Genomic DNA, 18359 nt, shown 5'->3' with positions numbered 1-18359 from the left:
TTATTTTTCAGTGCGGTGTTTTGATAGTAATTTGTCACACAAAAAAAATTATTTATTATGACTGTTGCTATCTTTTAGAGACACACAATTAGGCCAATGATGGCTTTGTTAACCAAATGGTCACATGAATTTTTTTTAACTGTGACGTTAGGCTAGTTATTTGTTATATTTTCTTTTTGCTTATTATGACTATTGTCTATCGTTGAGAAAACATTAAGCATGACTAAAACTATGTTGAAGACGCACAACTTTCTTTTGACTATGGTAATCGTGTAACTTACAGCTACACATATTTTTTTATCATGGTCGTTGCTATTAGTCAAATATATAAAAAAATGTAGAAGTGTGAATTATATGTTTTAACACGTGAAACCAATTAGAATTAGAAAGTGACTATAATTGATTTATAGACACAAGTGTATGTGCTGTGCACCTCATGCCCACAACAAATTGCTTTTCAGTGTGACCAATTTTATTATTTAGACACTCAGAAATTATTCAGTGTGACTTACTTTTATCATAGTCGTCATATATACATGATTAAGACCATTGATGTGAATCTTTTATAGTCACGTAATGTTTTTATAATTGTGACTGTAGTAGTACATATATACAATCACACTAACTTAATTAGTTGTAAAGTTACCATTATATACATTTTAGTGACATAGGACAAATTAAAACATGACCGAAAACTTATATATAGGGTACAAGATATTAAATGGACTAAGCCTCATAAAATACATACAAGATGGCCTTTAGCCCTTTACTAACGTAACACTATACAAATAAATATATACACTAAAACATATATATGGTTATAATACAAAATAATAAATGGACTAGGCCTCATAAGACACATACAAGATGGGCCTTTACTAACTAACGTAACACTATACAAATGAATATATACACTAACACAGGCTTACAAAATAAATAGATAATAAAGGAACCAGGCCTCATAAAATACACACAACATGGGCATTCACTAATGTAATACACTAACAAGATAATGAGTGGACTAACGTAACACCTTACAAATAAATATATACACTAACACGAATTACAACTATTTTATTAACGAAACTTTGAGAGATGAGACAGAAAACAGGGGTGTATGTGTATGGCTCGATTATTGAATCATAAAATTCTAAATCAAGAAAATGATTTTTAATTGATGGAATGATGTCTATGGTGGGGATTTTGGTAGGAAATATATAGATGAAATGGTGGAAAATATTACCCTTTGATGTAGAAGAAATGAATCTTCAAGGATTTGATGATATGCAAACTGAACAACATTTTTTATTTTTTTGAGTTCATCACTCTGGGATCCTTTCAGCAAAATCTGCAAGTTCATACACAAAACATCAGATAGAATTGAAAACTTCTAATTGAGAGAATTACCATTTTCGTCCCTGAGTATATCTGATTGTTTTTAATTTGATACCATAAAGTTTTATCTTGCAATTTTGGTCATTATTTGAGGTTTTTGTTACCTTTTTGTCCCTATCTCAAATAAAATGACTCTCTATGGGACAAAAATTGTAAAACACAGCTACACTCAGGGGCCAATGGGAAAAGAGAAAAAAAAATGTTGCAAAAGAACCTCAAATAAGGACCAAAAGTGCAAAAAAGAGTTTTTGAGGATCAAACGTATACTTTACTCCTTTTAAACTTTTAAATAGTAAGCTACAAACATGGTCCCTGTGCTTTCTTGTATTTACTGTGTTCACTCCATAATGAATAGTTATTTTAATTTTCGTAGATATTTTAAGGTTTTTCTATTATGAAATTTGGTCACTAGTACTTTATGATATAGGGACTTTTTAAATTTTGGTCCTTATTTCAAAGTTCCAGGGGCTAAGATCAATATTGAACCTTAAAACAAGGATCAAAACTGAAACAATCAACTAAACAAAAGGTAAAAAACAAAAAAAAAACACACGGGGGCCACTTTTGTAACTTGCGATTTCATTTTAGTAATCACTGTGAACTTATAGATAAATAAATAATATAAGGAAAGATAATGAGAATTACCGTGCAGCCCATTCGATTAGGTAATCCTTTAAGAAACATTAACGTCTTTGGCTTTTCTCCACCTTCAGAAACACCATGTTCTTCTAAATAAAACGAATCACATTTTCCCAAATTTTCATCACTGAATTGATCACCATATGACAAAATGGATGACCCCGTACATCTAGCAATTCTCTCTAATCGGCTAATGTTCATATCATAAACTAATGCCATCTTTCTTTCAAAAGTGTATATCTGAATATCACGTGAAACGTTTTTTTCTACTATCATCACATCTGGATTGCATTTCTCTATCATCCCAATAAACAAACGGAGTCTGTTCCTTTCGTCATCAATTTCCTTAACAGATAACAACCCTTCAAAATCATTTATAGCACCCTTGATCAATATTAGTTTTGGGCTTTCAAATCTTGTTGCCTTTTCTCTAATCTCGCTATCAAGTCTTCTTGGCATTTCTTCTAAAACACTTGCTTTGAATACCAACCCATCAAACACTTCACTGAAAAAACACAATTAGCATCGTCAAAACAAGCAAACAAAAATAGTACGAGTATATACAACAAATAAAGGGAATGAAAAGTCAACCTTTGACTTGGAGAGCCAGTAGGAAGACATTTGACCTTCACGTAACAATCAGGATCCATGACTTCCCCTTTCGAAAAAGGAGAAACGTTCCATAATAAAGATGTAATTAGATCCACCCAATTATAACCATATTTTTCCGTTGATTTAACAATATTTTTCAGAAGAGTCTTTAAATTTTCATTTATAACCTCATCAACATCATCCTCTTCGTCACCCACTTCAGGGGGAAGCCAAATGTCGGGATCATTGATACAGTGATACTCTGTTTCAATACGCTCTGTTTTCACACAACAAACAAGCTAAAGTTAATAACTTTAAATGCATGTTAATGAAATGTATTAAAAATAGATTACGAAGAAGAAAACCCTTTTCTTTACGTACCAGAAGTTTCTCCACGTTCTAAATCTCCTTTTCTGTTATTGAATTCCACAAGATGATTCTCCATTATATCGTTTACATTCATTTAGGGCGTCGAATTCTCCAAAACTTCACAAATTGGGGTTTTGCAAAGTAGATATCAGCTAATTAACATTCTGCGCAACATGAAATTTGATAGTTAAATATTACAGTTGGCAAATTTACGAACGCAAAAGCACAATGACAGGTTAACTACAAGTCAAGAACAAGAACCGAGTCCTACCCTAATCGGATAAACCAGAAATCAAGAAAGGAGAAGCTTGAAGCTTATTCAACGAGAACTGGGGAATGGTAATGATATACTTCCCGGTAAAGAACCCAAATATAAAAATGCAATCGTTATGTAGTATATTAACTGAAACAAAAACCCTATTCTTGTTATCTTAGATAGAGAAGAAAGGTGATAGTTAAATATTACAGAAATTTGATAGTTAAATATTACAGACGTTCTTGGCAAACTTACGAACGCAAAATCACAATGACAGGTTAAAAATAAGTCAAGAACAAGAACTGAGTACTACACTAGTTTGATGAACTAAAAATCAAGAAACAGAGACTTGAAACTTATTCAACAAAAACTGGAGAAGGTTAATGTGATACTTACCAATGTAGAGTCCTTCTTGTTTATGAAAATGCAACGTTTATGATTAAATCTCAGCCAGCCAAGTAGTATATTAACTGAAACAAAACCCTACTATGAGCTTAGGGAAGAAAGGTGATGAAGGAAGAATAAGAAAGCGGACGTGTAGAGCATGAAAGGTAATTTCGGGGAACTTAAAGTGGGTAAAAAAATGAGAAAATGACTTTCAGTTTTCTCTATTATAAGTCCTTCTTGTTTTCTTCTTTGCTTAATAAGTCCTTATAGTTAATGGATTTGTGTATACCAGGTCCTTATGACTTGATGAACTAAATAAGTCATTATTGTTTTTCTATTTATACATATTAAGTCCAAGTAAAATTTTATATGCATTTTGGGTATATTTTCGTTTATATATATGTTATTATGTTGTATTTATATACATTTTTTATATGTAAGTGGTGTTCGTTGTCTCATGGCGCAAACCACCTCACATTTTCATGTTCATTACAACTCCAAGCATCACCCGCAAACTCTTTTTGTTTATATTCGACTTTGTTTCTTTTCGAGCTTTTGGAGTACCCGTCTACATATGAGTTTTTGCTTAATAACGCTATCACATCACAGTTGATCGAGTTGTCGTTGGAGTTTTTGTTGTCATTTTGGTTGGTGTTCTAGTTGCTTCTTTAAAAAAATTAATTCGGTTACCGTCGTTTGTCTAGTACGTGTTATGTTAACCATCTTTAGGAAACTTTATAAGGTTATAAAAAAAACTAATGAAACTTTCTTGCCAACATGGCAACATGCCAACCATATCATTAGTAGGCTCTTTATGCCCCTTAGGTTGACTCTTCTCCTTAATTTACTTTGCGACACAACAGTAGCCTTGAGCGAGAATATTCTTTATTTCTTTTTTTCCAATAGAGGCCTTTACATAATCATCGAGGAACATAGTTCCTTCTTAATCGAGGGGAATCATCATTTAATTATTTGTAATCTAGTGAGCATAGTACCTTGCTTTTAACTTAAGGTTGGCTCAACCTTCGGTCTTCCGTGAGTTTAATCATATCTTTGTTTTTTTTTTTTTTTTTTTTTAATAGCAGTGTGGTTTAATACTAAACGAGATAATCAAAAATAACAAATATATATAATATTTTTATATAGTGACACATTTTTTTATTGAAAATATCAGCGAAGGTCGTGTCACTTTTGGTATTCTTATGGTCATTTCAAAATATTGTGGCCTATGAAAAAATGTGACGGTAGCATGAAAATATGACTATTGGGTATTAATTTGTTTGTTATAATTAATCATTTTATCTATTATTGTAGCGGTAAACACATTTCAAAATTCTCGGTGACTGTGTCTCACCAAATGACAACATAGTTATTTTTCAGTGCGGTGTTTTGATAGTAATTTGTCACACAAAAAAAATTATTTATTATGACTGTTGCTATCTTTTAGAGACACACAATTAGGCCAATGATGGCTTTGTTAACCAAATGGTCACATGAATTTTTTTTAACTGTGACGTTAGGCTAGTTATTTGTTATATTTTCTTTTTGCTTATTATGACTATTGTCTATCGTTGAGAAAACATTAAGCATGACTAAAACTATGTTGAAGACGCACAACTTTCTTTTGACTATGGTAATCGTGTAACTTACAGCTACACATATTTTTTTATCATGGTCGTTGCTATTAGTCAAATATATAAAAAAATGTAGAAGTGTGAATTATATGTTTTAACACGTGAAACCAATTAGAATTAGAAAGTGACTATAATTGATTTATAGACACAAGTGTATGTGCTGTGCACCTCATGCCCACAACAAATTGCTTTTCAGTGTGACCAATTTTATTATTTAGACACTCAGAAATTATTCAGTGTGACTTACTTTTATCATAGTCGTCATATATACATGATTAAGACCATTGATGTGAATCTTTTATAGTCACGTAATGTTTTTATAATTGTGACTGTAGTAGTACATATATACAATCACACTAACTTAATTAGTTGTAAAGTTACCATTATATACATTTTAGTGACATAGGACAAATTAAAACATGACCGAAAACTTATATATAGGGTACAAGATATTAAATGGACTAAGCCTCATAAAATACATACAAGATGGCCTTTAGCCCTTTACTAACGTAACACTATACAAATAAATATATACACTAAAACATATATATGGTTATAATACAAAATAATAAATGGACTAGGCCTCATAAGACACATACAAGATGGGCCTTTACTAACTAACGTAACACTATACAAATGAATATATACACTAACACAGGCTTACAAAATAAATAGATAATAAAGGAACCAGGCCTCATAAAATACACACAACATGGGCATTCACTAATGTAATACACTAACAAGATAATGAGTGGACTAACGTAACACCTTACAAATAAATATATACACTAACACGAATTACAACTATTTTATTAACGAAACTTTGAGAGATGAGACAGAAAACAGGGGTGTATGTGTATGGCTCGATTATTGAATCATAAAATTCTAAATCAAGAAAATGATTTTTAATTGATGGAATGATGTCTATGGTGGGGATTTTGGTAGGAAATATATAGATGAAATGGTGGAAAATATTACCCTTTGATGTAGAAGAAATGAATCTTCAAGGATTTGATGATATGCAAACTGAACAACATTTTTTATTTTTTTGAGTTCATCACTCTGGGATCCTTTCAGCAAAATCTGCAAGTTCATACACAAAACATCAGATAGAATTGAAAACTTCTAATTGAGAGAATTACCATTTTCGTCCCTGAGTATATCTGATTGTTTTTAATTTGATACCATAAAGTTTTATCTTGCAATTTTGGTCATTATTTGAGGTTTTTGTTACCTTTTTGTCCCTATCTCAAATAAAATGACTCTCTATGGGACAAAAATTGTAAAACACAGCTACACTCAGGGGCCAATGGGAAAAGAGAAAAAAAAATGTTGCAAAAGAACCTCAAATAAGGACCAAAAGTGCAAAAAAGAGTTTTTGAGGATCAAACGTATACTTTACTCCTTTTAAACTTTTAAATAGTAAGCTACAAACATGGTCCCTGTGCTTTCTTGTATTTACTGTGTTCACTCCATAATGAATAGTTATTTTAATTTTCGTAGATATTTTAAGGTTTTTCTATTATGAAATTTGGTCACTAGTACTTTATGATATAGGGACTTTTTAAATTTTGGTCCTTATTTCAAAGTTCCAGGGGCTAAGATCAATATTGAACCTTAAAACAAGGATCAAAACTGAAACAATCAACTAAACAAAAGGTAAAAAACAAAAAAAAAACACACGGGGGCCACTTTTGTAACTTGCGATTTCATTTTAGTAATCACTGTGAACTTATAGATAAATAAATAATATAAGGAAAGATAATGAGAATTACCGTGCAGCCCATTCGATTAGGTAATCCTTTAAGAAACATTAACGTCTTTGGCTTTTCTCCACCTTCAGAAACACCATGTTCTTCTAAATAAAACGAATCACATTTTCCCAAATTTTCATCACTGAATTGATCACCATATGACAAAATGGATGACCCCGTACATCTAGCAATTCTCTCTAATCGGCTAATGTTCATATCATAAACTAATGCCATCTTTCTTTCAAAAGTGTATATCTGAATATCACGTGAAACGTTTTTTTCTACTATCATCACATCTGGATTGCATTTCTCTATCATCCCAATAAACAAACGGAGTCTGTTCCTTTCGTCATCAATTTCCTTAACAGATAACAACCCTTCAAAATCATTTATAGCACCCTTGATCAATATTAGTTTTGGGCTTTCAAATCTTGTTGCCTTTTCTCTAATCTCGCTATCAAGTCTTCTTGGCATTTCTTCTAAAACACTTGCTTTGAATACCAACCCATCAAACACTTCACTGAAAAAACACAATTAGCATCGTCAAAACAAGCAAACAAAAATAGTACGAGTATATACAACAAATAAAGGGAATGAAAAGTCAACCTTTGACTTGGAGAGCCAGTAGGAAGACATTTGACCTTCACGTAACAATCAGGATCCATGACTTCCCCTTTCGAAAAAGGAGAAACGTTCCATAATAAAGATGTAATTAGATCCACCCAATTATAACCATATTTTTCCGTTGATTTAACAATATTTTTCAGAAGAGTCTTTAAATTTTCATTTATAACCTCATCAACATCATCCTCTTCGTCACCCACTTCAGGGGGAAGCCAAATGTCGGGATCATTGATACAGTGATACTCTGTTTCAATACGCTCTGTTTTCACACAACAAACAAGCTAAAGTTAATAACTTTAAATGCATGTTAATGAAATGTATTAAAAATAGATTACGAAGAAGAAAACCCTTTTCTTTACGTACCAGAAGTTTCTCCACGTTCTAAATCTCCTTTTCTGTTATTGAATTCCACAAGATGATTCTCCATTATATCGTTTACATTCATTTAGGGCGTCGAATTCTCCAAAACTTCACAAATTGGGGTTTTGCAAAGTAGATATCAGCTAATTAACATTCTGCGCAACATGAAATTTGATAGTTAAATATTACAGTTGGCAAATTTACGAACGCAAAAGCACAATGACAGGTTAACTACAAGTCAAGAACAAGAACCGAGTCCTACCCTAATCGGATAAACCAGAAATCAAGAAAGGAGAAGCTTGAAGCTTATTCAACGAGAACTGGGGAATGGTAATGATATACTTCCCGGTAAAGAACCCAAATATAAAAATGCAATCGTTATGTAGTATATTAACTGAAACAAAAACCCTATTCTTGTTATCTTAGATAGAGAAGAAAGGTGATAGTTAAATATTACAGAAATTTGATAGTTAAATATTACAGACGTTCTTGGCAAACTTACGAACGCAAAATCACAATGACAGGTTAAAAATAAGTCAAGAACAAGAACTGAGTACTACACTAGTTTGATGAACTAAAAATCAAGAAACAGAGACTTGAAACTTATTCAACAAAAACTGGAGAAGGTTAATGTGATACTTACCAATGTAGAGTCCTTCTTGTTTATGAAAATGCAACGTTTATGATTAAATCTCAGCCAGCCAAGTAGTATATTAACTGAAACAAAACCCTACTATGAGCTTAGGGAAGAAAGGTGATGAAGGAAGAATAAGAAAGCGGACGTGTAGAGCATGAAAGGTAATTTCGGGGAACTTAAAGTGGGTAAAAAAATGAGAAAATGACTTTCAGTTTTCTCTATTATAAGTCCTTCTTGTTTTCTTCTTTGCTTAATAAGTCCTTATAGTTAATGGATTTGTGTATACCAGGTCCTTATGACTTGATGAACTAAATAAGTCATTATTGTTTTTCTATTTATACATATTAAGTCCAAGTAAAATTTTATATGCATTTTGGGTATATTTTCGTTTATATATATGTTATTATGTTGTATTTATATACATTTTTTATATGTAAGTGGTGTTCGTTGTCTCATGGCGCAAACCACCTCACATTTTCATGTTCATTACAACTCCAAGCATCACCCGCAAACTCTTTTTGTTTATATTCGACTTTGTTTCTTTTCGAGCTTTTGGAGTACCCGTCTACATATGAGTTTTTGCTTAATAACGCTATCACATCACAGTTGATCGAGTTGTCGTTGGAGTTTTTGTTGTCATTTTGGTTGGTGTTCTAGTTGCTTCTTTAAAAAAATTAATTCGGTTACCGTCGTTTGTCTAGTACGTGTTATGTTAACCATCTTTAGGAAACTTTATAAGGTTATAAAAAAAACTAATGAAACTTTCTTGCCAACATGGCAACATGCCAACCATATCATTAGTAGGCTCTTTATGCCCCTTAGGTTGACTCTTCTCCTTAATTTACTTTGCGACACAACAGTAGCCTTGAGCGAGAATATTCTTTATTTCTTTTTTTCCAATAGAGGCCTTTACATAATCATCGAGGAACATAGTTCCTTCTTAATCGAGGGGAATCATCATTTAATTATTTGTAATCTAGTGAGCATAGTACCTTGCTTTTAACTTAAGGTTGGCTCAACCTTCGGTCTTCCGTGAGTTTAATCATATCTTTGTTTTTTTTTTTTTTTTTTTTTTTAATAGCAGTGTGGTTTAATACTAAACGAGATAATCAAAAATAACAAATATATATAATATTTTTATATAGTGACACATTTTTTTATTGAAAATATCAGCGAAGGTCGTGTCACTTTTGGTATTCTTATGGTCATTTCAAAATATTGTGGCCTATGAAAAAATGTGACGGTAGCATGAAAATATGACTATTGGGTATTAATTTGTTTGTTATAATTAATCATTTTATCTATTATTGTAGCGGTAAACACATTTCAAAATTCTCGGTGACTGTGTCTCACCAAATGACAACATAGTTATTTTTCAGTGCGGTGTTTTGATAGTAATTTGTCACACAAAAAAAATTATTTATTATGACTGTTGCTATCTTTTAGAGACACACAATTAGGCCAATGATGGCTTTGTTAACCAAATGGTCACATGAATTTTTTTTAACTGTGACGTTAGGCTAGTTATTTGTTATATTTTCTTTTTGCTTATTATGACTATTGTCTATCGTTGAGAAAACATTAAGCATGACTAAAACTATGTTGAAGACGCACAACTTTCTTTTGACTATGGTAATCGTGTAACTTACAGCTACACATATTTTTTTATCATGGTCGTTGCTATTAGTCAAATATATAAAAAAATGTAGAAGTGTGAATTATATGTTTTAACACGTGAAACCAATTAGAATTAGAAAGTGACTATAATTGATTTATAGACACAAGTGTATGTGCTGTGCACCTCATGCCCACAACAAATTGCTTTTCAGTGTGACCAATTTTATTATTTAGACACTCAGAAATTATTCAGTGTGACTTACTTTTATCATAGTCGTCATATATACATGATTAAGACCATTGATGTGAATCTTTTATAGTCACGTAATGTTTTTATAATTGTGACTGTAGTAGTACATATATACAATCACACTAACTTAATTAGTTGTAAAGTTACCATTATATACATTTTAGTGACATAGGACAAATTAAAACATGACCGAAAACTTATATATAGGGTACAAGATATTAAATGGACTAAGCCTCATAAAATACATACAAGATGGCCTTTAGCCCTTTACTAACGTAACACTATACAAATAAATATATACACTAAAACATATATATGGTTATAATACAAAATAATAAATGGACTAGGCCTCATAAGACACATACAAGATGGGCCTTTACTAACTAACGTAACACTATACAAATGAATATATACACTAACACAGGCTTACAAAATAAATAGATAATAAAGGAACCAGGCCTCATAAAATACACACAACATGGGCATTCACTAATGTAATACACTAACAAGATAATGAGTGGACTAACGTAACACCTTACAAATAAATATATACACTAACACGAATTACAACTATTTTATTAACGAAACTTTGAGAGATGAGACAGAAAACAGGGGTGTATGTGTATGGCTCGATTATTGAATCATAAAATTCTAAATCAAGAAAATGATTTTTAATTGATGGAATGATGTCTATGGTGGGGATTTTGGTAGGAAATATATAGATGAAATGGTGGAAAATATTACCCTTCGATGTAGAAGAAATGAATCTTCAAGGATTTGATGATATGCAAACTGAACAACATTTTTTATTTTTTTGAGTTCATCACTCTGGGATCCTTTCAGCAAAATCTGCAAGTTCATACACAAAACATCAGATAGAATTGAAAACTTCTAATTGAGAGAATTACCATTTTCGTCCCTGAGTATATCTGATTGTTTTTAATTTGATACCATAAAGTTTTATCTTGCAATTTTGGTCATTATTTGAGGTTTTTGTTACCTTTTTGTCCCTATCTCAAATAAAATGACTCTCTATGGGACCAAAATTGTAAAACACAGCTACACTCAGGGGCCAATGGGAAAAGAGAAAAAAAAATGTTGCAAAAGAACCTCAAATAAGGACCAAAAGTGCAAAAAAGAGTTTTTGAGGATCAAACGTATACTTTACTCCTTTTAAACTTTTAAATAGTAAGCTACAAACATGGTCCCTGTGCTTTCTTGTATTTACTGTGTTCACTCCATAATGAATAGTTATTTTAATTTTCGTAGATATTTTAAGGTTTTTCTATTATGAAATTTGGTCACTAGTACTTTATGATATAGGGACTTTTTAAATTTTGGTCCTTATTTCAAAGTTCCAGGGGCTAAGATCAATATTGAACCTTAAAACAAGGATCAAAACTGAAACAATCAACTAAACAAAAGGTAAAAAACAAAAAAAAAAACACACGGGGGCCACTTTTGTAACTTGCGATTTCATTTTAGTAATCACTGTGAACTTATAGATAAATAAATAATATAAGGAAAGATAATGAGAATTACCGTGCAGCCCATTCGATTAGGTAATCCTTTAAGAAACATTAACGTCTTTGGCTTTTCTCCACCTTCAGAAACACCATGTTCTTCTAAATAAAACGAATCACATTTTCCCAAATTTTCATCACTGAATTGATCACCATATGACAAAATGGATGACCCCGTACATCTAGCAATTCTCTCTAATCGGCTAATGTTCATATCATAAACTAATGCCATCTTTCTTTCAAAAGTGTATATCTGAATATCACGTGAAACGTTTTTTTCTACTATCATCACATCTGGATTGCATTTCTCTATCATCCCAATAAACAAACGGAGTCTGTTCCTTTCGTCATCAATTTCCTTAACAGATAACAACCCTTCAAAATCATTTATAGCACCCTTGATCAATATTAGTTTTGGGCTTTCAAATCTTGTTGCCTTTTCTCTAATCTCGCTATCAAGTCTTCTTGGCATTTCTTCTAAAACACTTGCTTTGAATACCAACCCATCAAACACTTCACTGAAAAAACACAATTAGCATCGTCAAAACAAGCAAACAAAAATAGTACGAGTATATACAACAAATAAAGGGAATGAAAAGTCAACCTTTGACTTGGAGAGCCAGTAGGAAGACATTTGACCTTCACGTAACAATCAGGATCCATGACTTCCCCTTTCGAAAAAGGAGAAACGTTCCATAATAAAGATGTAATTAGATCCACCCAATTATAACCATATTTTTCCGTTGATTTAACAATATTTTTCAGAAGAGTCTTTAAATTTTCATTTATAACCTCATCAACATCATCCTCTTCGTCACCCACTTCAGGGGGAAGCCAAATGTCGGGATCATTGATACAGTGATACTCTGTTTCAATACGCTCTGTTTTCACACAACAAACAAGCTAAAGTTAATAACTTTAAATGCATGTTAATGAAATGTATTAAAAATAGATTACGAAGAAGAAAACCCTTTTCTTTACGTACCAGAAGTTTCTCCACGTTCTAAATCTCCTTTTCTGTTATTGAATTCCACAAGATGATTCTCCATTATATCGTTTACATTCATTTAGGGCGTCGAATTCTCCAAAACTTCACAAATTGGGGTTTTGCAAAGTAGATATCAGCTAATTAACATTCTGCGCAACATGAAATTTGATAGTTAAATATTACAGTTGGCAAATTTACGAACGCAAAAGCACAATGACAGGTTAACTACAAGTCAAGAACAAGAACCGAGTCCTACCCTAATCGGATAAACCAGAAATCAAGAAAGGAGAAGCTTGAAGCTTATTCAACGAGAACTGGGGAATGGTAATGATATACTTCCCGGTAAAGAACCCAAATATAAAAATGCAATCGTTATGTAGTATATTAACTGAAACAAAAACCCTATTCTTGTTATCTTAGATAGAGAAGAAAGGTGATAGTTAAATATTACAGAAATTTGATAGTTAAATATTACAGACGTTCTTGGCAAACTTACGAACGCAAAATCACAATGACAGGTTAAAAATAAGTCAAGAACAAGAACTGAGTACTACACTAGTTTGATGAACTAAAAATCAAGAAACAGAGACTTGAAACTTATTCAACAAAAACTGGAGAAGGTTAATGTGATACTTACCAATGTAGAGTCCTTCTTGTTTATGAAAATGCAACGTTTATGATTAAATCTCAGCCAGCCAAGTAGTATATTAACTGAAACAAAACCCTACTATGAGCTTAGGGAAGAAAGGTGATGAAGGAAGAATAAGAAAGCGGACGTGTAGAGCATGAAAGGTAATTTCGGGGAACTTAAAGTGGGTAAAAAAAATGAGAAAATGACTTTCAGTTTTCTCTATTATAAGTCCTTCTTGTTTTCTTCTTTGCTTAATAAGTCCTTATAGTTAATGGATTTGTGTATACCAGGTCCTTATGACTTGATGAACTAAATAAGTCATTATTGTTTTTCTATTTATACATATTAAGTCCAAGTAAAATTTTATATGCATTTTGGGTATATTTTCGTTTATATATATGTTATTATGTTGTATTTATATACATTTTTTATATGTAAGTGGTGGTCGTTGTCTCATGGCGCAAACCACCTCACATTTTCATGTTCATTACAACTCCAAGCATCACCCGCAAACTCTTTTTGTTTATATTCGACTTTGTTTCTTTTCGAGCTTTTGGAGTACCCGTCTACATATGAGTTTTTGCTTAATAACGCTATCACATCACAGTTGATCGAGTTGTCGTTGGAGTTTTTGTTGTCATTTTGGTTGGTGTTCTAGTTGCTTCTTTAAAAAAATTAATTCGGTTACCGTCGTTTGTCTAGTACGTGTTATGTTAACCATCTTTAGGAAACTTTATAAGGTTATAAAAAAAACTAATGAAACTTTCTTGCCAACATGGCAACATGCCAACCATATCATTAGTAGGCTCTTTATGCCCCTTAGGTTGACTCTTCTCCTTAATTTACTTTGCGACACAACAGTAGCCTTGAGCGAGAATATTCTTTATTTCTTTTTTTCCAATAGAGGCCTTTACATAATCATCGAGGAACATAGTTCCTTCTTAATCGAGGGGAATCATCATTTAATTATTTGTAATCTAGTGAGCATAGTACCTTGCTTTTAACTTAAGGTTGGCTCAACCTTCGGTCTTCCGTGAGTTTAATCATATCTTTGTTTTTTTTTTTTTTTTTTTTTAATAGCAGTGTGGTTTAATACTAAACGAGATAATCAAAAATAACAAATATATATAATATTTTTATATAGTGACACATTTTTTTATTGAAAATATCAGCGAAGGTCGTGTCACTTTTGGTATTCTTATGGTCATTTCAAAATATTGTGGCCTATGAAAAAATGTGACGGTAGCATGAAAATATGACTATTGGGTATTAATTTTTTTGTTATAATTAATCATTTTATCTATTATTGTAGCGGTAAACACATTTCAAAATTCTCGGTGACTGTGTCTCACCAAATGACAACATAGTTATTTTTCAGTGCGGTGTTTTGATAGTAATTTGTCACACAAAAAAAATTATTTATTATGACTGTTGCTATCTTTTAGAGACACACAATTAGGCCAATGATGGCTTTGTTAACCAAATGGTCACATGAATTTTTTTTAACTGTGACGTTAGGCTAGTTATTTGTTATATTTTCTTTTTGCTTATTATGACTATTGTCTATCGTTGAGAAAACATTAAGCATGACTAAAACTATGTTGAAGACGCACAACTTTCTTTTGACTATGGTAATCGTGTAACTTACAGCTACACATATTTTTTTATCATGGTCGTTGCTATTAGTCAAATATATAAAAAAATGTAGAAGTGTGAATTATATGTTTTAACACGTGAAACCAATTAGAATTAGAAAGTGACTATAATTGATTTATAGACACAAGTGTATGTGCTGTGCACCTCATGCCCACAACAAATTGCTTTTCAGTGTGACCAATTTTATTATTTAGACACTCAGAAATTATTCAGTGTGACTTACTTTTATCATAGTCGTCATATATACATGATTAAGACCATTGATGTGAATCTTTTATAGTCACGTAATGTTTTTATAATTGTGACTGTAGTAGTACATATATACAATCACACTAACTTAATTAGTTGTAAAGTTACCATTATATACATTTTAGTGACATAGGACAAATTAAAACATGACCGAAAACTTATATATAGGGTACAAGATATTAAATGGACTAAGCCTCATAAAATACATACAAGATGGCCTTTAGCCCTTTACTAACGTAACACTATACAAATAAATATATACACTAAAACATATATATGGTTATAATACAAAATAATAAATGGACTAGGCCTCATAAGACACATACAAGATGGGCCTTTACTAACTAACGTAACACTATACAAATGAATATATACACTAACACAGGCTTACAAAATAAATAGATAATAAAGGAACCAGGCCTCATAAAATACACACAACATGGGCATTCACTAATGTAATACACTAACAAGATAATGAGTGGACTAACGTAACACCTTACAAATAAATATATACACTAACACGAATTACAACTATTTTATTAACGAAACTTTGAGAGATGAGACAGAAAACAGGGGTGTATGTGTATGGCTCGATTATTGAATCATAAAATTCTAAATCAAGAAAATGATTTTTAATTGATGGAATGATGTCTATGGTGGGGATTTTGGTAGGAAATATATAGATGAAATGGTGGAAAATATTACCCTTTGATGTAGAAGAAATGAATCTTCAAGGATTTGATGATATGCAAACTGAACAACATTTTTTATTTTTTTGAGTTCATCACTCTGGGATCCTTTCAGCAAAATCTGCAAGTTCATACACAAAACATCAGATAGAATTGAAAACTTCTAATTGAGAGAATTACCATTTTCGTCCCTGAGTATATCTGATTGTTTTTAATTTGATACCATAAAGTTTTATCTTGCAATTTTGGTCATTATTTGAGGTTTTTGTTACCTTTTTGTCCCTATCTCAAATAAAATGACTCTCTATGGGACAAAAATTGTAAAACACAGCTACACTCAGGGGCCAATGGGAAAAGAGAAAAAAAAATGTTGCAAAAGAACCTCAAATAAGGACCAAAAGTGCAAAAAAGAGTTTTTGAGGATCAAACGTATACTTTACTCCTTTTAAACTTTTAAATAGTAAGCTACAAACATGGTCCCTGTGCTTTCTTGTATTTACTGTGTTCACTCCATAATGAATAGTTATTTTAATTTTCGTAGATATTTTAAGGTTTTTCTATTATGAAATTTGGTCACTAGTACTTTATGATATAGGGACTTTTTAAATTTTGGTCCTTATTTCAAAGTTCCAGGGGCTAAGATCAATATTGAACCTTAAAACAAGGATCAAAACTGAAACAATCAACTAAACAAAAGGTAAAAAACAAAAAAAAAACACACGGGGGCCACTTTTGTAACTTGCGATTTCATTTTAGTAATCACTGTGAACTTATAGATAAATAAATAATATAAGGAAAGATAATGAGAATTACCGTGCAGCCCATTCGATTAGGTAATCCTTTAAGAAACATTAACGTCTTTGGCTTTTCTCCACCTTCAGAAACACCATGTTCTTCTAAATAAAACGAATCACATTTTCCCAAATTTTCATCACTGAATTGATCACCATATGACAAAATGGATGACCCCGTACATCTAGCAATTCTCTCTAATCGGCTAATGTTCATATCATAAACTAATGCCATCTTTCTTTCAAAAGTGTATATCTGAATATCACGTGAAACGTTTTTTTCTACTATCATCACATCTGGATTGCATTTCTCTATCATCCCAATAAACAAACGGAGTCTGTTCCTTTCGTCATCAATTTCCTTAACAGATAACAACCCTTCAAAATCATTTATAGCACCCTTGATCAATATTAGTTTTGGGCTTTCAAATCTTGTTGCCTTTTCTCTAATCTCGCTATCAAGTCTTCTTGGCATTTCTTCTAAAACACTTGCTTTGAATACCAACCCATCAAACACTTCACTGAAAAAACACAATTAGCATCGTCAAAACAAGCAAACAAAAATAGTACGAGTATATACAACAAATAAAGGGAATGAAAAGTCAACCTTTGACTTGGAGAGCCAGTAGGAAGACATTTGACCTTCACGTAACAATCAGGATCCATGACTTCCCCTTTCGAAAAAGGAGAAACGTTCCATAATAAAGATGTAATTAGATCCACCCAATTATAACCATATTTTTCCGTTGATTTAACAATATTTTTCAGAAGAGTCTTTAAATTTTCATTTATAACCTCATCAACATCATCCTCTTCGTCACCCACTTCAGGGGGAAGCCAAATGTCGGGATCATTGATACAGTGATACTCTGTTTCAATACGCTCTGTTTTCACACAACAAACAAGCTAAAGTTAATAACTTTAAATGCATGTTAATGAAATGTATTAAAAATAGATTACGAAGAAGAAAACCCTTTTCTTTACGTACCAGAAGTTTCTCCACGTTCTAAATCTCCTTTTCTGTTATTGAATTCCACAAGATGATTCTCCATTATATCGTTTACATTCATTTAGGGCGTCGAATTCTCCAAAACTTCACAAATTGGGGTTTTGCAAAGTAGATATCAGCTAATTAACATTCTGCGCAACATGAAATTTGATAGTTAAATATTACAGTTGGCAAATTTACGAACGCAAAAGCACAATGACAGGTTAACTACAAGTCAAGAACAAGAACCGAGTCCTACCCTAATCGGATAAACCAGAAATCAAGAAAGGAGAAGCTTGAAGCTTATTCAACGAGAACTGGGGAATGGTAA

The 18359-nt window shown here is 31.8% G+C and overlaps 4 protein-coding genes across 4 annotated transcripts; all 4 read right to left on the bottom strand.

Moving 5' to 3' along the window:
- Nucleotides 1-1894: 1894 nt before the first annotated feature.
- Nucleotides 1895-3070, bottom strand: LOC145127828 (putative 1-phosphatidylinositol-3-phosphate 5-kinase FAB1D). Its single transcript, XM_079062951.1, has 4 exons — nucleotides 3007-3070; nucleotides 2626-2902; nucleotides 2041-2539; nucleotides 1895-1900 (listed from the first exon to the last, which is right to left on the bottom strand). The coding sequence occupies exons 1-4, from the start codon at nucleotides 3068-3070 to the stop codon at nucleotides 1895-1897; spliced, it is 846 nt and encodes a 281-aa protein (XP_078919077.1).
- A 3830-nt stretch (nucleotides 3071-6900) lies between these two features.
- On the bottom strand, nucleotides 6901-8076 carry LOC145127827 (putative 1-phosphatidylinositol-3-phosphate 5-kinase FAB1D). Its single transcript, XM_079062950.1, has 4 exons — nucleotides 8013-8076; nucleotides 7632-7908; nucleotides 7047-7545; nucleotides 6901-6906 (listed from the first exon to the last, which is right to left on the bottom strand). Exons 1-4 carry the CDS (start codon nucleotides 8074-8076, stop codon nucleotides 6901-6903), a joined length of 846 nt encoding a protein of 281 aa, XP_078919076.1.
- Nucleotides 8077-11908: 3832 nt separating this feature from the next.
- LOC145127826 (putative 1-phosphatidylinositol-3-phosphate 5-kinase FAB1D) lies at nucleotides 11909-13085 on the bottom strand. Its single transcript, XM_079062949.1, has 4 exons — nucleotides 13022-13085; nucleotides 12641-12917; nucleotides 12056-12554; nucleotides 11909-11914 (listed from the first exon to the last, which is right to left on the bottom strand). Exons 1-4 carry the CDS (start codon nucleotides 13083-13085, stop codon nucleotides 11909-11911), a joined length of 846 nt encoding a protein of 281 aa, XP_078919075.1.
- A 3831-nt stretch (nucleotides 13086-16916) lies between these two features.
- LOC145127825 (putative 1-phosphatidylinositol-3-phosphate 5-kinase FAB1D) lies at nucleotides 16917-18092 on the bottom strand. The gene is made up of 4 exons (XM_079062948.1): nucleotides 18029-18092; nucleotides 17648-17924; nucleotides 17063-17561; nucleotides 16917-16922 (listed from the first exon to the last, which is right to left on the bottom strand). The coding sequence occupies exons 1-4, from the start codon at nucleotides 18090-18092 to the stop codon at nucleotides 16917-16919; spliced, it is 846 nt and encodes a 281-aa protein (XP_078919074.1).
- Nucleotides 18093-18359: the final 267 nt, after the last annotated feature.

Source organism: Lactuca virosa, chromosome 7, assembly GCF_052849685.1.
Source record: "Lactuca virosa cultivar CGN04683 chromosome 7, Lactuca_virosa_CGN04683_v6, whole genome shotgun sequence".
Lineage (NCBI taxonomy): Eukaryota > Viridiplantae > Streptophyta > Magnoliopsida > Asterales > Asteraceae > Lactuca > Lactuca virosa.
This window is presented reverse-complemented; position numbering and strand designations above follow the sequence as displayed.